The sequence below is a fragment of the Mizuhopecten yessoensis genome, unplaced genomic scaffold (genome assembly GCF_002113885.1).
Source record: "Mizuhopecten yessoensis strain PY_sf001 unplaced genomic scaffold, ASM211388v2 scaffold11101, whole genome shotgun sequence".
NCBI classification, from domain to species: domain Eukaryota; kingdom Metazoa; phylum Mollusca; class Bivalvia; order Pectinida; family Pectinidae; genus Mizuhopecten; species Mizuhopecten yessoensis.
In genome coordinates, this window is record NW_018408880.1 from 382,767 (window position 1) to 409,849 (window position 27,083).

General features: G+C 36.2%; 1 protein-coding gene across 3 annotated transcripts; it reads right to left on the reverse strand.

The window, feature by feature from the left end:
* Window positions 1-1,360: 1,360 nt before the first annotated feature.
* On the reverse strand, window positions 1,361-27,083 carry LOC110465758. 3 transcript variants are annotated; one of them, XM_021521823.1, is made up of 7 exons: window positions 26,682-27,083; window positions 25,968-26,043; window positions 13,940-14,094; window positions 13,343-13,490; window positions 10,395-10,595; window positions 9,806-9,976; window positions 1,361-4,994 (listed from the first exon to the last, which is right to left on the reverse strand). In XM_021521823.1, exons 2-7 carry the CDS (start codon window positions 25,987-25,989, stop codon window positions 4,081-4,083), a joined length of 1,611 nt encoding a protein of 536 aa, XP_021377498.1. In that variant the 5' UTR covers window positions 25,990-26,043; window positions 26,682-27,083; the 3' UTR covers window positions 1,361-4,080. The 3 variants fall into 3 exon arrangements, with proteins under 3 accessions (XP_021377498.1, XP_021377501.1, XP_021377499.1); XM_021521826.1 differs by lacking the exons at window positions 25,968-26,043; window positions 26,682-27,083 and adding an exon at window positions 24,684-24,763; XM_021521824.1 differs by lacking the exons at window positions 25,968-26,043; window positions 26,682-27,083 and adding an exon at window positions 24,658-24,757.

The window sequence follows — 27,083 nt, forward strand, 5'->3', positions numbered from 1 at the left end:
CTGCTGCATTTTCATGTAACAGGGAAATTGCTTTCTAAAACTTATTTCGGCAATGCTAAATTTTATGTATATATTTTATATGTATCCACTCTGTACTTCAGAGGTAACAAATCTAGCACTCGAGTAGAGACAAAGGAGAAAAGGAGACACTAGACAATGCGTGCTTGCAACTCCAGGGCTGTGGTGAATTTAAGCTTAGATGCCATCTTAATGACCTCACGTCGCGGCACTATGTTGTATCTTTGAGCAATATACTTTACTCCGCTTGTTCCAGTCTACTCAGCTGTAAATGAGTACGTGGTTGGGCAGTGCTAGAATTGTTGAATGCTGGCTGTGAGCGCCGGTTAATAATTTGTAAACCGCTTTGAGACGACCTACGAACTAGACTGTGATAAAGTGGTATATAAAAATTATTATTTTTACATGGCTGGCTGAGTTTATTTGTTCAACAGAGACATATTTAGAGCTAGACAATTTTAACCAGAATATGAAGAAATGATATATAACTTAACTTAATGCACACAACGCATATGTTTACTTTGTTTGAATATTAACGTAGCATATATACTAAATGTATGTTATTATCTCCATTTATCCATCTCTATGTACGATATACACAAAACATTATATTTTATTATAGTGACATGCGTCTACATTGAAATTACATAATGGTTTATGAGTTGTTTTAGCACTCGACCTGCAGGGTTTATACGGCACTGAAATCTACATTGACTTGTAACGTATATCAAGCGCAAACATTTCTATTAATAGTTACACATGTATATGACAACAAAAAATATTTGTTACAAAAATATTACTTTTCTGACATCAAAACATATTCGTAGGTAAACAACAAATTATTTTCAATTACATTTGGAATATTAGAAATACAAAACATGTTTACGTTTCTAGTCTGAATAGTACACATTTGAATGAAAATATGTTACGTATGAATATTAACGTTTTTAACTCTGCCTCGAAATTTGTCAAAATCGAGTATTTACTATTGGTCATATATTATATAAATAAACTGCTCTGAAGCGCTGTTTAGGTTGTTATCGTTATATTTGTAACAACAAATTAGAATCAAGTGATTTAAGTTGCATACCTAATGTCGCTGATTATCGTTGTTGTTATCCAACGTTGTATTCATAAACGCTCCTACTAAACAAAGGAAATGACGTCAGATTAAACGGAAAATGTTTTTCCATGGTTGCTTAACAGAAACTTAACACGAGATTACCGAAGTGGCAACAAGGAAAGATAAGATGAAAGTAGGCAGTTGGGAACAGAAGAGAGGGTATACTACACCAGCTAATCGTGTCTATCCCGGTAGAACAAACATCACATACAACATACAGTTGATTAATTTGCTTTAATGAGTATAAAGAAACGTTGACACAGAATGTCATATGAATGGAAATTACTGCATTTGCAGAATGAACCGGCAAATATTCCAACATATTGAAGTTTACCATATTGCATCTAAAAGCTGACAGTGCAAGCTAAAAAGCTTTCAGTTGAGATTAAAAAATATTTCTGGTTTTGAGATATTCCCAAGTGACTCTCTCTTCCGGCTTTCTTTTCTAAGGAAGCGGCGACTTTTTAATTTGTCCTTGCTTGGCAACGAGTATGGGTCTGGCTGGGTATGAAAAGCGCATTGGCACTGGGGAAAATCTCAAAACCAGATTTGTTTTTAATCCCAATTGAAAGCATTTAACCTGCACTATCAACTATACAAAAATCTTGATTAATGAATAACGCAATCCCTATAAGCAAATACAATATAAAATGATCTATTTTTAACAAAAACCACGATGGTTTAACTTCACTTGTGTTGACAAAAGCCCGAAAGAGAAAATATTACATCATATTTTAACTAGTGAAACTCCATTTTATACAATGGCACTCTTAGATTAGTTTAGGTTAAATATTGTTTATTATAATTGCAATTGACATAAAGCATATACATTTATATATCTATAATGAATAGTGTTTTACCACGCTATCACGAGAAAAAACTTTAATAAAACATGTTATGCAGCAACATATATAGTTAATAAACATAATGTATATGCATCTATATAGAATAAAACAAGTAAGTATGTAAAATCTACCGCTAGGCCTTTCTGCCTTGGAGGTCTTTTTCAAGGCCTGAAGAGCCCTAAAAGTCAGAAAAGACTAGCGGTAGATCTTAAATATTAATTATTTTATTCATTATTTTTCTTCACAATGACTTGCTTATTTATTATCTACATGTATATATACATTTTTTTTTTTTAATTAACACGAGACAAGTGCCACATGTGGTTCAGGAAACATGTACCGTACAGGAGCATGTGACATAATCGGTTTTGTATTGGGTCCATTAAGACAATTGGTATAAAGAATAATAGAAGGCATAAACAAAACGCTTGTTTAAAAACTATCTTACACCCCATAACATCACGTAATAAACATAATAACACAGTTATATCGGTAAGAAGTGCAATGTCAAAAATACAAACATTAATACTGAACCGGAAAAGGAGTAGTGTGCTTCCACCGGGATCGAACCCGCGATCCTAGACTTCCTGGTCGGACGCTCTACCACTGAGCTAAAGGGAAATTCCCTAAACTCACACAACATGAACACAACAGGCAATGGACTGTGTGTAACGTGTAGTCTCAAAACCCCAAAGAACCCACATTTTTTTTTACATTTTGTAAATATTTACAAAAATAAGGGAACCCACAAAATCTCTGTTATTCTAGACACTTGATACCATGAAAAAATACAACATCAATGAAACGAAGTTAAGTGTCCAGCAAACGGTTGTTCTTACTTCTGATGTCTTCTTGTAATATTTCATAGAAAAACAAACAACTCGTTGATAAATAAGCGAATGATCATGCTACATAAGTATATGTATTGCACTACTTACACATAAGCTCTTTATACCAAATATACACAATACTAACACGTCCGCCTATTTATACTAAATAAGATACAATACTAACACGTCCGCCTATTTGTACTAAATAAGATACGATACTAACACCAAGCTATTTATACAAAATGAGATAAAATACTAAATTTCTTACACATCAGCTTATTCATACCAAATGTAACAAAATACAAACACAGCAGATCATGTATACCATATATAACAGAATACTAACACACCAGCTTATTTATAACAAATTTAGCACAATACTTACACATCAGTTTTTTTATCATGAATATAACACAAAGCTAACACATCAGCTTCTTTATTTTATATATAACAAAATACTAACACACCAGCTTATTTATACCATATAAAATACTCACATATGATTATTTATACCATATATATAACAAAATACTAACACACCAGCTTATTTATAACAAATTCAACACAATACTAACACATCAGCTTATTTATAACAAATTCAACACAATACTAACACATGAGATCATTTATACCATATATATAACAGAATTCTTACACACCAGCTTATTTCTACCGAATATAACACAATACTTACACATTAGCTTATTTATACCATATATTTATAACATTTATACACAATACTAACACACCAGCTTATTTATACCATGTATTTATAACATATATACACAATACTTACACATCAGCTTATCCATATCAAATAGAATAAAATACTAACACATATGTTTAGTATACTATATATATCACAAAACTTACATACTAGCTTATTTACATGGCCTTATCACGCTACAGCAAAGTAAATATTCATATAACCAAGAATGAATTTCTTTGAACTGGTGCAGTCTTAACTTCACACAACGTGCGCAAATATATTTGTTCACAACTAGTTGCGACATGTTTAACCCGGGACTTCAGTGTGAGAAAAAAAAAGTCGCGTAATATCAGTTTTGAATACAATATGAATTGTCTTCTTGTCAGGATTAATTGAAAACAGGGGTTATCTGACATTTCCTATTAGCAGAGACCACGAACCACGAGCGTATTCAGTCTTCTTCTCTGATTGACTGACACTTGTACATACTGTCATACAGTATGTCAAAAATAATCAAACCGTTTTTATCAGGAATTACATTCTCTATACTATAAATCACGTTTCCCGTGTCTTCGGAACATGACCCTCTTTTGCAAACTTCATCAATTTTATAGCCTCAAAACCTTTCATACCAAATTCCTCTTTAAGAAGAGCATTGTCTAATTCAAGAAGTATTGTTCCGTCGATCAATTTTTCTTTGAAGTCTTCCGTATATTTCTCGAGCTTAAGTTTAACCATCCAATCGGCTAAATCATCGACGCTTAGTTTATCCACCTTGATTTGATCAGAGGTGACACTACATCTTGCCTGGATTTGCTCCGGCGCTGCTTGACGTTCCACATGTAGATTAGGTACTCTCTCTTCATGACCATTTCCATCCCCTTTACTCTGAATTTTAACATCATTTAAGTCTGCTACGATCTTGCGAACAGAGTACTGGCTATTCCCCCCACGTTTTGGTACTGGTGGAGGAGGACCTTTTGTAGATTCATCTTGTCTGTCTTCTTGAGGGGGCTGCGCGGGAGAATGCGTTTGTTCTGGTAATTTTGGTGGTGGAGCAGGAATTTGTGCTGGTGGTTTTGGTATTGGAGCTGGAATTTGTGCTGGGGGTTTTGGTATTGGAGCTGGAATTTGTGCTGGTTTTTTTTGTGTTGCAGCAGGAATTTGTGCTGGTGGTTTCGAAATTGTTACTGGTTTGAGTTTAGTCTTTGGCAGTACCTTAGCCGCCGTTTTAGATACCATAGTTTTGGGGTCCGGCTCGTTGTAGACTGACTCCTCTAGTTTCGTATCGTGTGGTATGATATCATACACATTGTCATCCTGTGCCTTGGGTATAAGGTCTGTATAATCATCACGTCTAGATTTCTTCCTTCCCTTTTCCATACCCTCGTCAATGTGGCAGTATTCCACAGGCGAGGCATACGAATAAATATCCTGACTAGTTGCTTGACCAGAATATACAGCAATGTCTGTGAAATGAATAACACATAGGTATCAATAAAGGATACATATTTCGTAGATCCTGAACATTTTTTGTCGTACATCCAGTCAGTTATTGTTTTGTAACTCAGGCAAAACAACGTTATTTATGTAGAATATGACCACTGGCATTTAGAGTAAAAGCACGACTTAATTGCAGAATTATAAAATACAATTAAGACATTTTCCAAACACAGTTCTTTTTTTTTGTTGGTGAAACTATTAACGGTCACGGCGGTCTTATTAAGGTTAAATATAAAACGGACTAAAAGGCCTAGCTGTGTCTTAGTATTAAACTATTATTGCGAAATATTATTATTAGCTCACCTGGTCCGAAGGACCAGAGTGAGCTTATGCCATGGCGCAGCGTCCGTCGTCCGTCGTCAACTTTTTCTTTAAAACCTATTTCCTCCTAAAATGAGGTTGGTTCGACCCCTGGGGCCAGGGAGGCGGGGCCCTTAAGGGGCCCTTAAGAGGCCCTTAACTAAATTTGCTTTAAAAAGTATCTCCTACTTAACGCCAGTGAGGATTTTAAACAAATTTAGTCTGAAGCATCACTAGGAAAGGGCAATCATTTCTTAAGTAAATGAGGTCGGTTCCACCCATGAGACTAGGGGGCGGGGCATTGAAGAGGAACTTAGCTAAATTTTCTTTAAAACGCATCTCCGGCTAAACGCCAGATAGGATTTCAACCAAATTTAGTCCGATGCATCAGTAGGGAAGGGCAATCATTTCTTAAATAAATGAGGTTGGTTCGACCACTGAGGCCAGGGGGGCAGGACACTGAAGGGGAACATAGCTAAGTTTGCTTTAAAACGCATCTCCTCCTAAACAGCAGTGAGGATTTTAACCTAATTTAGTCTGAAGCATCACTAGGGGCGGCCAATCTTTTGTTCAATAAATGAGGTTAGTTCGACCGACGCCTGAGGCCAAGGGCGGCGGGGCCCTGAAGGGGAACTTAGCAAAATTTGCTTTAAAACGCATCTCCTCCTAAACGCCAGAGAAGATTTCAACCAAATTTACTCTGAAACTTCATTGGGGGAGGGCAATCATTTCCTTAATAAATGAGACTGGTTCGACCCCTGTGACTAGGAAGACCGGGCCCCAAAGAGGAAAATTATCTAATATTTTGATATTTTTTTAAGACGCTAATATCCCTTAATTGCCTGAGTGGATTGTACAAAATTTGGTCATAAACATTATTGAGGAAGAACAAACATTTTTTAGTTGAATGAGGTTGATTTGACCCCTTCGGTCCTAAGAAATGGTAGAGCTAGATTATCATATTTGTTGGTGTAGTTTTAATAAATTGTTAAAAATATTAGGGTTTATAAAGCTTATAGTTGAATGAAAATTAAACTATTGTCTAATTACACCCTGTAATATGACATATTACTTATTTCAAAATCTGTTAACATGGCAACTCATTGGAGGCCTATGATTAGTTGAAAGTCAGATATTGTGGTCCCAGTTGAGTTAGAACATAGATCTTGTCTGGTTTTGAGGAAATCTCATATAAAGATGTACTAACGCATTCAGTTGTAATGACTTAAATATAAAATCAGGTGAGCGATACAGGTCCAATGGACCTCTTTTTAAATATAAAATTACAAGTACGACCCCACGACTAATCCCTGTAGCATAACTGTGTTCGTACCAGTACGCTCGTTTAAGGTTATAGGGTGGTGATGTCAACCGTTTATGCCCGACTCATGAATTTGATATCCCGGGGGTGGAAGAACACGACAGAAAACCTGATAACACAAGTGAGTTCGTCTTCCCATACTAAGCGTTTGCTCTGGCGTTGGAGCAAGAATTTGCACTTGGGGTCCCATGCTCAGTAATGCATTGTATATATGCTTCAAGGGTGGGGATCTCGAATGTCATGACCCAAGGATAAAGTTCAAATTGGCGGGGAAAAGTCTTCGGGCCAATCTTAATAGCATGTTTGAGTCGTCTTTTCATACCAAGCAAATGTATATTATAGTGATAGGGTGGGTGCTCAGAACCATTTCCATACTATGCCACAGGGACGGAGACCTCTGATTCGAGGCCCGACCTGGGATTAACATAGGTAGCATAATTTTGAAAGACTCGGCCTGCTCATTAAGTATATACAATAAGGGTTAGGACCGCCATCACTACTACCACATTTTGGCCTTGCCCTTCAGCCCACTTGGGCTCACCATCTTATATTTCTACTCTAGGACACTTCCAATCATATATTACTTATATTCTTACCAATAATTCCAAAGGAAATGTTGCCTAAAGTGAGAAAGCCAAATGACACCATTTTGGTCAAGCCGCATATGTAACAAAATAGGCCGATTCAGCGTGTTATGTAACACATATTTCCCTTGGAATCAGCATCATTGATTGAATAATTCTGAATCATCACTACTGCAAGATGCTTCCAACCAAATAGGCTGATACACTATGTATCCATTTCATAATTCCAGAAAATAAGTGACTTAAAATGGCATTGCCATTTACTGGCCCACTCTCTAAACATTCTGGTGATCTGACACCCCCTTAAACAATTCTTGAGATATCATCACCTTGGTATGTCCGTACCATATTTCCAGAGAAAATGTCGCGTAAAGTATGATTACACCTTTACTGCCCCGCCCTTTAGTTCTCCGGGACAATAGTCTCTCTATTTGATCCGTTTTGAATCGCTACCCACTAAACTAATTCCAAGAAAATAGGATGAAATTTAATTCAAAAGAAATAGAAAATTGTTGACAGATGAACAAGCAGAACGAACGGAAAAATGACCAGGTGAGCAATACAATTATCTATAATCGCGGAGAAAGGTACTCTTCTTGTTCCACCCTCTCTGAGTAAACACCTGCACAGGTAAGACGCGTGATCGTGTTGATACAAAGGCAGAAAATGTGCCAGACCCTGTTGTCGAGAATTTACCTGTGTATTCGTTCAAGTTATTTTTAAGCGCGAACATTACAAACAGCAAATTAGGCTGGAGCTAGACTAGGTGTTGCTAGGCTCTTTGTGTATTTAGCTGGAGCTAGACTAGGTGTTGCTAGGCTCTTTGTGTATTCAGCTGGGGCTAGATTCGGGTGTCTAGAACTTTACAAAAGACGGATGTAAAACACATTGGGGTCTGTACCGCTCGCCCAATATTAAATGATGTTGAATAACTTATTTCTCATATCTGACTTTAACGTACAATGTATGTCAACGTTAAATTTATTTGAATAATCTTTATGGAAATCAAGATAACACTAAAACAAACTTGATAGTATGATATTTTGGAATGCTACTTCTCCAGGTACCATGGACCTTAATCTGAGGCGTTAAGATATCTGACCCATGTGACCTTGAAAAATGCCATGAATGTGAACATTCACTCAGTGTTTAAAAGGCTTGTCTTGACTGTAGACCTTTTGATTATTCAGAAAATGATTTTGTTGTAGCACAGACTTTTTATGAATATAAAAATTGTTCCAAAGTTTTTAATATAACAGTCTGTTATACAGGGACCGTGGAGCATTTAATTACACTGCTCCACTGAAAGATATTCTGGATAATATGTACTTATAACTAAATGACGGTAACATACACATACTCTGTATATGGTGCACAATATTAAATACATCTCACCAGTATATTTTTTACCATCAACCTTAATAATAAAGTGTTCCTTGCTGAAACAGATGCGTCAATAATATTATCGATTTTTGTTTGTGACGTTCCTTCCTTTCCATGGATATCATCATGTGACAAACCTTCATTTCCATGGATATCATCATGTGACAAACCTTCATTTCCATGGATATCATCATATGACAAACCTTCATTTTCGTGGATATTATCATGTGACGAACCTTCATTTCCTTGGATATTATCATGTGACGAACCTTCATTTCCATGGATATTATCATGTGACGAACCTTCATTTCCTTGGTTATTATCATGTGACGAACTTCATTTCCATGGATATCATCATGTGACAAACCTTCATTTCCATGGATATCATCATGTGACAAACCTTCATTTCCATGGATATCATCATGTGACAAACCTTCATTTCCGTGGATATTATCATGTGACGAACCTTCATTTCTTTGGATATTATCATGTGACTAACCTTCATTTCCATGGATATTATCTTGTGACGAACCTTCATTTCCTTGGATATTATCATGTGATGAACCTTCATTTCCTTGGATATTATCATGTGACGTACCTTTCATTTCCGTGGATATTATCATGTGACGAATCTTTATTTTCCTTGATATTACCAAGAGACGTACTTGTATTTCCGTGAATATTACCATGTGACGTACCATCATTTCCTTAAATATGATATCGTAACGTACCATCATTTCCATGTATATTATCATGTTACGTATACGTACCTTCATGTCACATGATAGTATCTATATTTTCTTGAATATTAATTTCTGTTGATATTTTGATGTGACGTACCTTAAATTCTGTGGATACTATCATGTGACATCATGTAACTTACCTTCATTTCCGTGTATATTATCACATGACGTACCTTTGTTTCCGTTGCCACTCATTTCCGTGGATATTAATTAACTTGGATATTACCATGTAACGTACCTTTATTTCCGTGGATATTATCATATGACGTACCTTCATTTCTGTTGAGATTATCATGTGATATCATGTGACGTACCTTCATTTCTGTGGATATTATCATGTGACGTACCTTCATTTCTGTGGATATTATCACGTGACGTACCTTCATTTCTGTGGATATAATCATGTGACGTACCTTCATTTCTGTGGATATTATCACGTGACGTACCTTCATTTCCTTTGACATTTTCAAACTTGATGTTTTTCACCACTTGACTTTGCATTTGCCTGCAGACGGCGTCGAATCTCTCCTGAGGTTGAACTGCGAACCCTGTGATAAGAGACAGACGAAGGTCTGGCAAATAGACCGGTACAACGGTAACCTTACCGTATAAGTTAGCTGAAACATAAGAGTGGCAGTCATATAAAACCCCTCAGATGTAGGTCCTTTTCCAAACGATTGGTGATCACAACACAGACAGGTGATTGCAACTTTGAACATTTGTAATACATACAGTATGAAAAAATACATGAGATTGCACCATGCACGTGTTTCTGGTTCGTCCTTTTCTGACTCAGCGGTGGTTGTAGGAGCCAACACGTTTCAATTAATTAATATTTTACTGAGACAGAGTTTTGGGCATCTGTCTACGGTTTTAATGATGAATCGATATGAGTAGTCATATGAAGCCATGCTTAAATGCTATTGAGAATTTGTAAAGCAAGCACAAACTACACATTGTGGTGAGGTTTATAAAGAAATGTAAAGTGTTTTCGATAGAAGCATTCTTTAGGTATGATATTGCCTTTTTCCTTACTTCCATATACGGCGTTTCCTAGAAGGAAGTATTCCTCGTGAGTGTCTAGTAGGGAGATCCTGAATGTCTGTCCTCCAGTCTGACGGGTACTTTTGTCTGTATCTCCTACTTTTATAGTATCTCCTCCGGACTTTCCAAACTGAACATCTACAGGGAAATTGTGCTTATTGACGATGTCTTGCAAAGTTTCCTCCTTTCCCACTGCATGCAGACATAATTTATATTATTTTAAATATTTTTTATTTTATTATTTTGTTAATACATATATTTACGATGTCATATTGAAAGCTCCTTTTGATTTAAATATTACATAATTTTATATATTCTCTATACACACACTTGCTAAATATATTTAAAACGACATTTTATCTCTCGTCGTGGCCAATTGGATTTATACTGTAAAATCATATTTATTTATTTCGTGGATAACAAAAATCCACGAAATTAAATCCACACGAAAACATACATTTGGTATGATAGAGAGAGGAGAAAACCAAAAAGCAGTGAAATATAACGTCCTTAAAACCACGAAAGTTTAACCCCACGAAAATAAATGAATCTACAGTATGTCATACTCATCTCGCAACACAAACACAAATATGTATTTGTGATGTCATTTAGAACTTTATTTCCGACCAATTTTATTTAGATATTGCATACATTTCTATAGACATAATATAATAATAATGTCACTTTGAACTCTCCTTCCCGATCAAGAAAGGATTTAGAAATTATAAACATGTTTTTAATTATACATATATTCACGATGACCTTTATATATTGATGTTGTATTAGATATTATATAATACTATGCACACCCTTTAGTAAGCAATATGACATTGAACTCTCTACCTTCCCTATTTGACGAGGACATTATATTTTTTTTTTACAAAATACATACAAATGTATATTCATAATGTTATTCAAAATAACATTAATATGTAACAATATCATACATATATTTATCATCCTACTATATATATGTGTAGCACAATCAACAAAATGAAAATTGTTAGCTCATATATACATGTTCATATTGATATACAACGTTTACGATACTTCCAAATTATGAACTTTTATTGAAGTTAATATGTGGTTATATAGACCTGATAAAGTGACATTAACCGAGACGAATTTGAGGCAAATATCACTTCTCAGGTCCATATAACCACATATGCAGATAAGTAATAGTGTTTAATTTCTATATTGGATGCTTAATTTTGTTTTAAACATCAAGCAATGTGGAACGTATGAACATTGCTACATTTGGCAGAGAGCACTATGACGTTACACTAAAAATGACGTCATAAAGTGAATATTGACCTGTTGTTCCTAAAATTAGTAACACTGAGTCAATATTACAAATCACCGAAGCCACGTGATTATGATCCAACCAATGGGAATGTAGGGAAAATATGTGTTATCTGATATATAATAGAATTCAGACGGGCCAACATTTTTGATATCCGAGTTCTTTACTTGACAGTAAATATAAACATTGTTTATGATTAACACCTATTTTAGCGGCGCTATTATTGTTAAGACACCTTCAGAGATACGAATATTTGTTACATGAATACGTATAGTGCTAACTTTAGAAGTACATGTTTTCGCGTTTTCTATTTGCTCACAGAAAGAAGGATGCGCTAGTTGGTGTACCACTAAGTACTTAAACATGAGTATGCTAATGTACGTGATTCTGTTATATAACCTAGTGTCAACACACAAGTCAAAATTGAAAGTAACAGTCACTGAATAACATTATTTTACAACTGCATTGGTGATGAAATGATATCACTACATTGGCATTGAAATTATATCACTACATTGGCAATGAAATTATATCACTACATTGGTGATGAAATGATATCACTACATTGGAAATGAAATCATATCACTACATTGAAAATGAAATTATATCACTAAATTGGCAATGAAATGATATCACTACATTGGCATTTAAATTAAATCACTACATTGGCATTGAAATTATATCGCTACATTGTCATGGACATCCTATTACTACATTGGCAATGAAATTATATCACTACATTGAAAATGAAATTATATCACTACATTGGCAATGAAATTATATCACTACATTGGTGATGAAATGATATCACTACATTGGAAATGAAATCATATCACTACATTGAAAATGAAATTATATCACTAAATTGGCAATGAAATGATATCACTACATTGGCATTTAAATTATATCACTACATTGGCATTGAAATTATATCGCTACATTGGCATGGACATCCTATTACTACATTGGCAATGAAATTATATCACTACATTGGTAATGAAATTATATCACTACATTGGCAATGAAATTATATCACTACATTGGTGATGAAATGATATCACTACATTGGAAATGAAATCATATCACTACATTGAAAATGAAATTATATCACTAAATTGGCAATGAAATGATATCACTACATTGGCATTTAAATTATATCACTACATTGGCATTGAAATTATATCGCTACATTGGCATGGACATCCTATTACTACATTGGCAATGAAATTATATCACTACATTGGAAATGAAATTATATCACTACATTGGCAATGAAATTATATCACTACATTGGTGATGAAATGATATCACTACATTGGAAATGAAATCATATCACTACATTGAAAATGAAATTATATCACTAAATTGGCAATGAAATTATATCATTAGATTGGCATTGAAAGTATGTCACTACATTGGCATTGAAATTATTTCACTACATTGGCAATGAAATTATATCACTACATTGGAAATGAAATGATATCACTACATTGGAAATGAAATGATATCACTACATTGGCATTGACATTGTATCATTACATTGGCATTGACATCATATCACTACATTGGCAATGCAATTATACCACTACATTGGCAATGGTAATATATCACTACATTGGCAATGACATTATATCACCTTTAGCTCCAGATTTGATGACACAGAACTTGGCATCATAGTTGATTGGAATACTGAGCTGCGTTCCCTCTACTCCAGGAAGGTGACAGCCTTCACACATCTTCGCTATAACTCGCTTTTGGATGGAGTAGGTATGTATACGTAGTATCTGTAACATAGCCAATTGCACAGTCAGTGTTCGATTCCTGCAGTATGTAATTCACGTGAGAAACGCATACACTGTTTATGGGGGCCAAATTGACTGTTCACTATGTTATATATACTGCATACTTGGTTATATACTCTGTATATGACCTCAATTTATATAAAGTTAATATAAGGGGCTACTTCAAATATTACAAAAATCACCCAAAATAGTTATTCAGACCAACTGTATTAATTTTAAATTATATTTTTAGGTCTTAAAAAATTAAAATAGGATTTAAATTTGATTTTGTTAATTTCACAAGAAAAAGAGAAGTGCCATAAAGACGTTTCCGATTTTTGGCACTTTCGAGTGGGGCGTTTAAGTCAATACGAGTGAGATATAAAATTTCTAGGGTCGGAGGTAAAATCTAGGGTAGGCCGGGGTACCTGAACATACATTTGTTTGCCTACCTGTTCTCTGTCAAACGTATCCAGCACGACTTCTCCACAGTAACCCTGAGTAATCATAATGAGCTTCGGGAGGGAATCCTTGTAGTGAAGGTAGAAATCCTTCACGCTCATCTCAACTAGGGAGCACCGGAACTGATAGGCTTCCATGACGTTAACTGTAATTAATATAATAACGTCATTGAAGGATGATCAAAAGATGGAGAACCTTAATCATAACGGCATCTATTGATCCAGATGCTTAAAATAATGTTAGCTAGATAAAACAAGGTTACCGCAAGCGGTATATAATACGCCCGTCACACATTGAATGAGCAGTTGTTTGTATGATTAAAATATATGAAGTATTTGTGAGTAATTGATATTGAAAGAGAAATAATTCAACATAACTGGTAGATCAATGAGTGCAATTCAACATCATGGAACACATGCATCGCATTAATGAAACCAAGGGGAATAACTCCAATAATTACGGTCGGATAATGGCGGTTATCGAACTTGTCCGAGGTTACATGGTAATTAACCTTGTTGTGAAGTTTGAAGTTAATCCGTTAATAATTACTTGAGATATCGAGCGGACACTGTTTCGGCAAGTCCATAAAAGGGCATAACTCCACAAATTATGTTCGGATAATGGCGGTTATCGAACTTGTCCGAGGTTACATGGTAATTAACCTTGTTGTAAAGTTTGAAGTTAATCCGTTAATAATTACTCGAGATATCGAGCGGACACTGTTTCGGCAAGTCCATAAAGGGGCATAACTCCACAAATTATGGTCGGATAATGGCGGTTATCGAACTTGTCCGAGGTTTCATGGTAATTAACCTTGTTGTGAAGTTTGAAGTTAATCCGTTAATAATTACTCGAGATATCGAGCGGACACTGTTTCGGCAAGTCCATAAAGGGGCATAACTCCACAAATTATGGTCGGATAATGGCGGTTATCGAACTTGTCCGAGGTTTCATGGTAATTAACCTTGTTGTGAAGTTTGAAGTTAATCCGTTAATAATTACTCGAGATATCGAGCGGACACTGTTTCGGCAAGTCCATAAAGGGGCATAACTCCACAAATTATGGTCGGATAATGGCGGTTATCGAACTTGTCCGAGGTTTCATGGTAATTAACCTTGTTGTGAAGTTTGAAGTTAATCCGTTAATAATTACTCGAGATATCGAGCGGACACTGTTTCGGCAAGTCCATAAAGGGGCATAACTCCACAAATTATGGTCGGATAATGGCGGTTATCGAACTTGTCCGAGGTTTCATGGTAATTAACCTTGTTGTGAAGTTTGAAGTTAATCCGTTAATAATTACTCGAGATATCGAGCGGACACTGTTTCGGCAAGTCCATAAAGGGGCATAACTCCACAAATTATGGTCGGATAATGGCGGTTATCGAACTTGTCCGAGGTTTCATGGTAATTAACCTTGTTGTGAAGTTTGAAGTTAATCCGTTAATAATTACTCGAGATATCGAGCGGACACTGTTTCGGCAAGTCCATAAAGGGGCATAACTCCACAAATTATGGTCGGATAATGGCGGTTATCGAACTTGTCCGAGGTTTCATGGTAATTAACCTTGTTGTGAAGTTTGAAGTTAATCCGTTAATAATTACTCGAGATATCGAGCGGACACTGTTTCGGCAAGTCCATAAAGGGGCATAACTCCACAAATTATGGTCGGATAATGGCGGTTATCGAACTTGTCCGAGGTTTCATGGTAATTAACCTTGTTGTGAAGTTTGAAGTTAATCCGTTAATAATTACTCGAGATATCGAGCGGACACTGTTTCGGCAAGTCCATAAAGGGGCATAACTCCACAAATTATGGTCGGATAATGGCGGTTATCGAACTTGTCCGAGGTTTCATGGTAATTAACCTTGTTGTGAAGTTTGAAGTTAATCCGTTAATAATTACTCGAGATATCGAGCGGACACTGTTTCGGCAAGTCCATAAAGGGGCATAACTCCACAAATTATGGTCGGATAATGGCGGTTATCGAACTTGTCCGAGGTTTCATGGTAATTAACCTTGTTGTGAAGTTTGAAGTTAATCCGTTAATAATTACTCGAGATATCGAGCGGACACTGTTTCGGCAAGTCCATAAAGGGGCATAACTCCACAAATTATGGTCGGATAATGGCGGTTATCGAACTTGTCCGAGGTTTCATGGTAATTAACCTTGTTGTGAAGTTTGAAGTTAATCCGTTAATAATTACTCGAGATATCGAGCGGACACTGTTTCGGCAAGTCCATAAAGGGGCATAACTCCACAAATTATGGTCGGATAATGGCGGTTATCGAACTTGTCCGAGGTTTCATGGTAATTAACCTTGTTGTGAAGTTTGAAGTTAATCCGTTAATAATTACTCGAGATATCGAGCGGACACTGTTTCGGCAAGTCCATAAAGGGGCATAACTCCACAAATTATGGTCGGATAATGGCGGTTATCGAACTTGTCCGAGGTTTCATGGTAATTAACCTTGTTGTGAAGTTTGAAGTTAATCCGTTAATAATTACTCGAGATATCGAGCGGACACTGTTTCGGCAAGTCCATAAAGGGGCATAACTCCACAAATTATGGTCGGATAATGGCGGTTATCGAACTTGTCCGAGGTTTCATGGTAATTAACCTTGTTGTGAAGTTTGAAGTTAATCCGTTAATAATTACTCGAGATATCGAGCGGACACTGTTTCGGCAAGTCCATAAAGGGGCATAACTCCACAAATTATGGTCGGATAATGGCGGTTATCGAACTTGTCCGAGGTTTCATGGTAATTAACCTTGTTGTGAAGTTTGAAGTTAATCCGTTAATAATTACTCGAGATATCGAGCGGACACTGTTTCGGCAAGTCCATAAAGGGGCATAACTCCACAAATTATGGTCGGATAATGGCGGTTATCGAACTTGTCCGAGCTTTCATGGTAATTAACCTTGTGGTGAAGTTTGAAGTTAATCCGTTAATAATTACTTGAGATATCGAGCGGACATCGTTCGCATGCCCGCCCGCCCGCCCGCTCACGTGATAACATAATACGTCCCCGTCTTCGACGGGCGTATAAAAAAATAATACTTTTTATGTAAATATGTGATATGATTACCACTGCTGCCAAAATGTTAACTGCAATAAAAATAATTGCGTCATAAAAGTATGTTAAACGAATAGTATTTTGGTCAAAACATAGAGCGCATTAATCACATCTGCCTTTATAAATCAAGAAAGAATTGTTTGCAAAATAATGACAATAGGCCCAGAAGGGCCTGTATCGCTCACCTGTTTGTTTTGTTACATGGAGTTGTTGGCAAAATATTGTGAAGTTATGTTGACTGGATATTCAGAAGCGGTTGAAGGTTTACAGTTATTTGACCACTGTGACATTGAAGGTGTACGTAGGACAAGGGCATATTCATGTGCAAACTCAGACAGAGGATGCTGATGGGGGAATAGGAGCAGGACTGGACACATTTCGGATATTCAGAATTTGTGTTGAAGGCTTTTGTTTGTTGTTATTTGTTTACCGTTTTAGCAAGAGCTAAGGACATATAAGGATGGTGTCGCATGATGGACATATGACTTTGAAAGTATCGGTCAATGTCATTTTCATTCGCAAACTTCATCGGGTTCCATCATAGGATGCTACTGGACAAATACCATGACTTTAGGGCAATCAGATCTTCAGAAGAAGTCGTTTGAAGGTTAAGACCTTTTTCGCCCTTGGCCTTAAAAATTGGTCACTGTCATTTTCATTCGCAGACTTTGTCGGACTCCATCATACGATGAAACTGGCCAAATATCATAACTCTAGGTCTTACAGATCTTCAGACCAAGTCGTTTGAAGGTTTAAAACTACATATGCTCGACCCCTGTGACCTTGAAAGTAGGTCAAGGTCATTTTCATTCCAAAACTTTGTTGGGCTCCATCATAGGATGCTACTGACCAAATATCATGACTTAAGGCCTTTCAGATCTTCAGAAGAAGTCGTTTGAAGGTTTAAGTCTATTTGACACATGTGACCTTAAAATTAGGTCAAGGTCATTTTCATTCCCAAACTTTGTCGAGCTCCATCAAAGGATGCTACTGGCCAACTATCATGACTCTAGGCCCATCATAGAATGGTTCCGGTCTTATATCATGACTTCAGGCCTTTCCGATTTTCAGAAAAAGTCGTTTGAATGTTTAGACCTATTTGGCACCTGTGACCTCGAAAGTAGGTCAAGGTCATTTTCGTTTGCAGACTTTGTCGAGCCCCGTCATAAGATGCTACTGGCCAAATATCATGACTCTAGGCCTATCGGATCTTTATAAGAAGTCGTTGAATCAAAAAGTTTACGGACGGACGACGAACGCCGCGCCATGGCATAAAAAAATGTTCAAATTGCATTTTTAAATGTGGAGTAATATGAGTAGTTTTGTGTATATTATCCGTGAATATTATCATGCATATTTTGATTTCAGATCCAACAAATATAGAAGAAATGAATTACTTATCCTCAGAAAAGAGTGAAAGTTGATTGATTACGTGGCTATGATTGTTGAGGAATTCATGTGGTGCAGAATGTTATGCACAATGTACTTTCTAAAACAATAATAATAAATAAATATAGCAAAGTTCTTAGATACCGTTTTACCGGCGTCTTACCACTAGACTACCGTGCTTCCTAGCAACAGTAATCATGAGGTTTTGTCCCGACACTTTAACAATAATGCACAATCAAGCATTTTCTGAAAGGAAGCAGTGAAGTTTGCATGATATCTGCTGACAAACAAATTTTCTATTCGTAGTACACCTTCAACTGATCTTGACCTTTGATCATTGTACTGTAAAAGCAATCGTTCACAGGTATTGAAGAAGTGCTGTACAATACTTCAGTTGCTACTTCATTTTCAGTCAATGATGTCTTCGTAACACAGGAGTGATTATTAATTCTCCCACACTTTCCTACAGCAAAATATTTGATGGTACATGACATGTGTGACATAAAATGATGATGCAGTCATTTAGCATACGAGTTTGTTGCTAAAGTGATGACGCGAAACACTCAAACAGTGACATTTTTCAGATTAATAACGGCGGATTTGAGCTGTCTTTCCCTATGTGGGTCAATATATTTATCTTTCCCCTATCCAAATCAGTGTACCTGTGAAAAGTGGAAGACTGCTAACATAGCTGGAGTCACAACAACAATTTAAATCATTCGTGACTTAACTTTATATGTACAGTTATAGTTTTTGACGTATAATAATCACAAGTTCTAAATTTGACTTCACATGTTGAACTCCATTTTCGCAAATAAGCATCACAGCAAATTAACATTTACAAGAAACACTTATGGAAAGTGTCAAAGACATGAAGATCAATCACCTAGTAGCACACAGTAATCGATGATTTCTTCTGTATTTGTAAATAATTCAATTTATAATTCAATTTATTTGATTTTGTGATTGTGTTATGTGTTATTGCACTAGAAAATACATTTGATACATTTCAATATATGTAGTACGCATGAACAAAGTTTTGATAAGAAAATCATTGCAGAAAATCATTGTACATTGTAACACTGGTAAATATCAGATTTATTGATGTAATATAAACCTAAGCCAAATTGTAAATAGTCTAACAGCAAACTAGAGCCAGGAATGAGTGCAGTTGTTAAAAAAAATACTGGGTATAAGTAAAATTGATATTGTGCCAATTTTATATTGCCTCACTGAGATTGACAATATCAAAATGGAAAGCCGGAGATTATACAAAAATGTTAATAATCAGTTATGTTATAAGGGAATGCCGAATATTACACACACAAAAATACACTCATCAGTGTATTATGTAATAAGAGTCGTAGCATCAAATATGTGAGATATATGTACGTTATATATACACACTGTAACAATACACCATACTGCTAACTGTCATACGAGATAACACTAGTACATAAGGTCACGCTGCACATTACTTTAGGAACACGTGGACAACAGGTATCAAACACAAATATATATATCGTTCAGTACATACTCTTATCAATATCAACCAGCCTGTCAAACACGTGCTAACTCGATGGCAGTAAAAGATAGATAAGGTTGCTTATGTACATTACACTCTTGAAAACCAACTATTGAAAAATATACACACACCTAATTGCCCCCCCCCCCCTCTCACACACACACACAAAGAAAAGTTGAAAAATAAATGAGAAACACTCTTTCATTGCAATGACTAACACAATGCACTGCACCTTATTTAACCAGCAAGACTGACAAGATGGTGAGACGGATGATAACATGTCCCCTAAAACAATGTCTGAATGACAAGATAACCGGACTAGTTGTAGCTAGATTAACGAAGATCAACAGTTATAGACATTTAATACGTTAAAAAATCGATAAGCTATCTCAGCAATCCAATTTGCATAAGATAATATATGACATGTTTCTCATTCGATTTGTAACGAAAACGTGTAATGAACTTATCATCTAACAAAAAGTATTCAGAAGATTGTCTGAATATTTAACGAGTTTCAATTTTCCTTGATAAATGAGTACACGCACGTGGTTGCACAAAGCTAACCACGCCAAATAAACAGAAATAAAAAAAAACCATAAACTAATTATCAAGAGGTCCATGTAGCTGTCCCATATTAAGTGGATGTAATACATAGGAAAATATCAGATTCACATATTTCGTAGTACAGCCTTGTAGCTTTAGGTTATAAAACTGTTCCAGCAAGCCAGTTAATTAGATTTGAGTAGTGAGATACATGCCACTATAAGCCGGATGTGTTGGGCAACATTTTAACACCTACATTTTTCTAATCCATACAAAGACAAAAAAGTATCACCGGCTACATTAGCTATGCTACGTATGCCATGTGAATTACGTTGTTACATAGGAAAATATAATAATAATATCTCTATACCATATAGTATGTACATCTAAAGGGGTTGTCAAACGCTAACACTATTTTCATAATTGTAATCATTGTATGTTGTCATGGTCTGATGATGTAGGCTGCAATGATGTGTTACATTGTTTGTTGTCATGGTCTTGTGATGTAGGATGAAATGATGCGTTATATTTTTTGTTGTCATGGTCTGATGCTGTAATCTGCAATGATGTGTTACATTGTATGTTGTCATGGCTTTGTGATGTAAGCTGAATTGATGTGTATGTACATTGTTTGTTGTCATAGTCTGAAGATGTAGGCTAAAATTATGTGTTCCACTGTATGTTGTCATGGTCTGATGATGTATGCTGAAATGATGTGTTACATTGTATGTTGTCATGGTCTGATGATTTAGGTTGAACTGATGTGTTACATTGTAAGTTGTCATGGTCTGATGATGAAGGCTGAAATGATGTGTACATTGTATGTTGTCATGGTCTGATGATGTAGGTTGAACTGATGTGTTACATTGTAAGTTGTCATGGTCTGATGATGTAGGCTGAATTGTATGGTATGTTGTCATGGTCTGATGATGTAACCTGATCTGTACGGTATGTTGTCATGGTCTGATGATGAAGGCTGAAATGATGTGTACATTGTATGTTGTCATGGTCTGATGATGTAGGCTGAATTGTACGGTATGTTGTCATGGTCTGATGATGTAACCTGATCTGTACGGTATGTTGTCATGGTCTGATGATGTAGGCTGAACTGCACCGTATGGTGTCATGGTCTGATGATGTAGGCTGAACTGTACGGTATGGTGTCATAGTCTGATGATGGAGGCTAAACTGTACGGTATGTTGTCATGGTCTGATGAGGTAGGCTGAACTGTACGGTATGTTGTCATGGTCTAATGATGTATGCTGAACTGTACGGTATGTTGTCATGGTCTGATGATGTAGGCTGAACTGTACGGTATGTTGTCATGGTCTGATGAAGTAAGCTGAACTGTACGGTATGTTGTCATGGTCTGATGATGTAGGCTGAACTGTACGGTATGTTGTCATGGTCTAATGATGTATGCTGAACTGTACAGTATGTTGTCATGGTCTGATGGTGTAGGCTGATCTGTACGGTATGGGTCATGGTCTGATGATTTAGGCTGAACTGTACGGTATGGTGTCATAGTCTGATGATGTAGGCTGAACTGTACGGTATGTTGTCATGGTCTGATGATGTAGGCTGAATTGTACGGTACGTTGTCATGGTCTGATGATGTAGGCTGAACTGTACGGTTTGTTGTCATGGTCTGATGATGTATGCTGAACGGTACGGTATGTTGTCATGGTCTGATGCTGTAGGTTGAACTGTACAGTTGTCATGGTCTGATGATGAAGGCTGAACTGTACGGTATGTTGCCATGGTCTGATGATGTAGGCTGAACGGTTCGGTATGTTGTCATGGTCTGATAATGTAGGCTGAACTGTACGGTATGTTGACATGGTCTGATAATGTAGGCTGAACTGTACGGTATGTTGACATGGTCTGATGATGTAGGCTGAACGGTACGGTATGTTGTCATGGTCTGACGATGTAGGCTGAACTGTACGGTATGTTTTCAGGGTCTGCTGATGTAGGCTGAACTGTACCGTACGTTGTCATGGTCTGATGATTGTATGTTGTCATGGTCTGATGAAGGAGGCTGAATTGTTCGTTACGTTGTCATGGTCTGATGATGTAGATTGAACTGTACGGTACGTTGTCATGGTCTGTTGATGTAGGCTGAACTGTACGGTTTGTTGTCATGGTCTGATGATGTAGGTTGAATTGTACGGTACTTTGTCATGGTCTGATGACGTAGGCTGACCTGTACGGTATGTTGTCATGGTCTGACGATGTAGGCTGAATTGTACGGTATGTTGTCATGGTCTGATAATGTAGGCTGAACTGTACGGTATGTTTTCATGGTCTGATGATGTAGGCTGACCTGTACCGTATGTTGTCATGGTCTGATGATGTAGATTGAACTGTACGGTACGTTGTCATGGTCTGATGATTGTATGTTGTCATGGTCTGATGAAGGAGGCTGAATTGTTCGTTACGTTGTCATGGTCTGATGATGCAGGCTGAACTGTACGGTATGTTGCCATGGTCTGATGATGTAGGCTGACCTGTACCGTATGTTGTCATGGTCTGATGATTTAGGCTGAACTGTACGGTATGGTGTCATAGTCTGATGATGTAGTCTGAACTGTACGGTATGTTGTCATGGTCTGACGATGTAGGCTGAATTGTACGGTATGTTGTCATGGTCTGATGATGGTAATCATTGTATGTTGTCATGGTCTGATGATGCAATCTTAAATTATGTATTAACATTATATTTCGTGATGGTTAGATATGAAATCATAATCAGCTCTTGACGTAGAGGTCATGTGCAAATCAGGATAACAAACAGATTACAAATGATGAAAACTGTTGTTTTAGAACACAGTATGGGATGAAAAGGAGATAAATAACCATCCCCTACCTTGAGGGTGAAACAGAGACATCTCAAATCCTCGTTTGACTATTTGGTTGTCCTACCCTTGGCAAAACGTCTGGTTAGACAACCAAATAAATCACCCATTTGGTTTGAGATTTCTCAGCAGTACCCTAAATAAATCGGTTTAGACAACCAAATAAATCGCCCTTCGGGTTTGGAATTTCTGCCAAACCATTGAGGTAGGGAAAAATTATATTGATCAAACTTGGTGGAATTTACGTAATAAATGTGATGTGGGTAATTGACATAGTTAAGTAATAAATATTCCGTATACAGGTGAACGCACACAGGTAGGTTTTTCCTTTGAATGTTTATCGGCGATATCTGTTTTCAAATATTTGTGTGAATATCAGTCTAACATATACATATTATATATTAAAACATAATGAGCATTGTTTCAAATTATCGGTTAGTCTTTAACTATTAAACGTGCAGAATAGAGAATAAATACCACAGGAACGGATCCAGAATTTTCAGGGGAGTGTCACCATACCAGATTTCCAGTTTATTTTGCAACAAATGTATTCTGAACCATATGTCATATTGCACAAAAGTAAGGTAGATACCGGTCTTGGCCCTTCACTTTTTCAAGGGTCTTTATCTCTTTCTTGAGCTTTTTTTTTTAAACATGTTGGGGTGTGAATTCAATTCACTCGATAGATGTAGTATATAATGCGCACTAAAAAAACAATAAATCCAGGGATGGGGTTTGTCACGTGCACTGGTGATCCCTTTGACCTCCTCTGAATTACACGTCAACTGTTCTATGCAGTTATTGTGCAAGGGTCGTTTTATCTCCATAACACGATCCACAACATTCCTCTACCGCATTCAATTCTACATGGCTACCATTAAAACAAGTATAGCAAAACCTTACAAGCTGTACAGTTACAATGAATACAATTTTAACAATACGTCAGCAACACCTGAAACGTACACCACTGCATGCACAACATATGTCCTTACTATACCCAGTTTTAAGTGATCAGTACACCTGTTCTACATGTCCTCACATTGTGTTTAGCTTATTTAAACTACAGGTGTGTGTATTATGGCCGAAAAGCTCATACACAGGTAACTTCACAACACAATATGCACTTACAACTTGTACAGCATGCACCATTACGTGAAATATAATATGCACATTATTTATTTGATTTGCATGTAAACAAGTTGTATCTCATATTCGTGCTCAATTCACCTTGTATGATACAAAAAGTACGGTTACATTTCCATGGAAACATATTTTATATATATATGAATCTTGATAAATCGCGTCTCACCTATAATCGGATATCAGTGTCTTTACCTGTATTCCTGGCTTGTTCACACTCGGCATTAAACTCGCAGTTTAAGATATATCTGTACTTCCTGCTATGTATGATCACATTGTTGGGTACGCTTATTTTTAGAACAGGAAGGCAAATACCTCAAAAGGGTAGATAACGTAAAAGTGTTCCGAAAAGCATAGTATAACCTTTACAAGCTAATCCGTGAACAAAAGTTACAGAAGAAGTATGTCATTTCATAAATATTTACTATTACTAAGTAGTATTTATATCTCGTATGTAAATGTGTTATTTGAATTTTGTCTATAAAAATATAAATATATGTATTATAACACAATATATGTCACTGTAAACAGTCTATAAATAGCAATAGATATGTTTGATATATCAAAGTATGTAGTTGTGCATAACACATATGAATAGATCAAATAAAAATTGTGTTAACAAAAATGTGATAGTTTTATCTGTAAAAATGCAGGTATAAATAGTGATAGGTACATTTATCATATCAAAGCGTAGAGCTGTGTATAACATATTACAATACAAGATGAAAATAAATATTTAAAAGTGTTACAATTTTATCCGTACACTTTCAACAACTACATAGAGTAATCACATATCATACACATGTATTTGCATATTTACATCTTAACAAAACTTCCTCGTCAACTTGATTAAATCTAGAGTGCTACACTAAGTACAACACGTTCAGATTTATTTTGTTGATGTGTTGTGTGTGTGAAATGCTAAATGCCATTTCATCAATTAATATAACTGAACTTTTCTTATCCAGACAAAGATATCCAAGCATCATCATCTACATTTCCCATGCTACTTATTTCATGTGTTACCTTATTACATAGGTTTGGTTACACCGTGTGTAACGTCCTATCAACAGCGTTATTTAAGGACGTTCCTCCATGTGTGTTGTTGTGTAAGCGTGCAAATGTGAAGGAAAACATAATAGTAGTATTCCTATTCCATTTAGTATTTATATCTAGTGGGATGTCAAACGCGAACACTATTTCCATAATTGTGATTACACTAACAATTAATGTAATACAGCTGAGTTTCAAAAGTCAAGCCACTTTGATACTTTAAAAAATGATCCGAGACGCCACCGATATAAACCAAGCACTAACAAGATTCGTAAGTTATTAAGTGGTAGTTTAAACTACAACAGTAATAAGAGATTCATGTTGATATTTTTGTAGCGTGGAAAATCCCTCATGATTCCTGAGCTAACTGTATTGACAGGGAATATAATATGACAATGTATAAGTCATCAAATGACACAAACCTACCTGGGTTTGTCTTCGTCTCCATTTTCGAAGCTTGGAATATTTTTACTTCGTTGTAGTTTCGTGGGTATTATCAACTCTGTCGAATATATTAATAAGATAAAAAATGTAAGCATAATGATGAAATCGTTAAAGCTCGAACTAGCCTTTTCATAGCCATAATTATATTGCAAATGTATAACACGCTTTAGCAAACGATACAGAAATTCACAGAGGAATATTTACCTGGCAGCTCAGATTTCTCTACAGCTTTTAAAAGAATTCGTACCAGTAAGTGAACTTTGTATCGTCAAAAGCTATTTCAAATTTACTTCCTGTGTACGGAATATTCCAGAGACGTAAATGACTTTATATGTCTCTGATTAATTAACACACATACCTGTCACCAACAAGTCGGGAGCATGTGATACTCCTTCTTTCCCACTTCTCAAAGACACAATCACATTGTTCGTAGCAGTTAGTGAACTGTATTAAAGTGTTAAGCTCATGCAACAAATTTTTTTTTATAATAATAAAACATTTACTCTACGGAGTTGGTAACAATATAATACGATGAAAGGGAATCCATTCTATCTAGCGTCAGTGTTCATCAAACGGAGCACAGCAATATAGCAAACGGTACAAAAGCTCAAAATGGTTTGGTAACTTCCTTGTTAGCGAAAATTGTGCATAGTGTTTTGTTTTTTGAACTAATCTTTCTACCACACAACATTTTACCTTTTAGCATGCCAGTGTTGTTTTGTGTTCAACTGTTCTCGGAAAGATAGTCCATGTGAAGCTCAGCTCAGCGTCTTCCACAGGTAGCAGACTCCATCTAGGATGGGGATACAATGACACCGCGTACTACAGGTATGCGGGGAGAATAGAGTCGAGTCTAGTATTTGGAATGTCATGGTTCAGTGGACAAGTTGATCGAACTACTTCCTCATACGTTTAAAACACAAAACTGTTGTTGTGTGTTATACACACGGAATAATATGTCTGTTGTTAAATTTGATATCGTTAGATATCCTGCACGGCGAGAAAAACACCGCTTGAACGCAGGTATATATGTTCATGCTAGGTGTGCCGAGAGATGGCCGATTTGAGTTCGCCGCTCCAAACGTAATGCGTCATTCA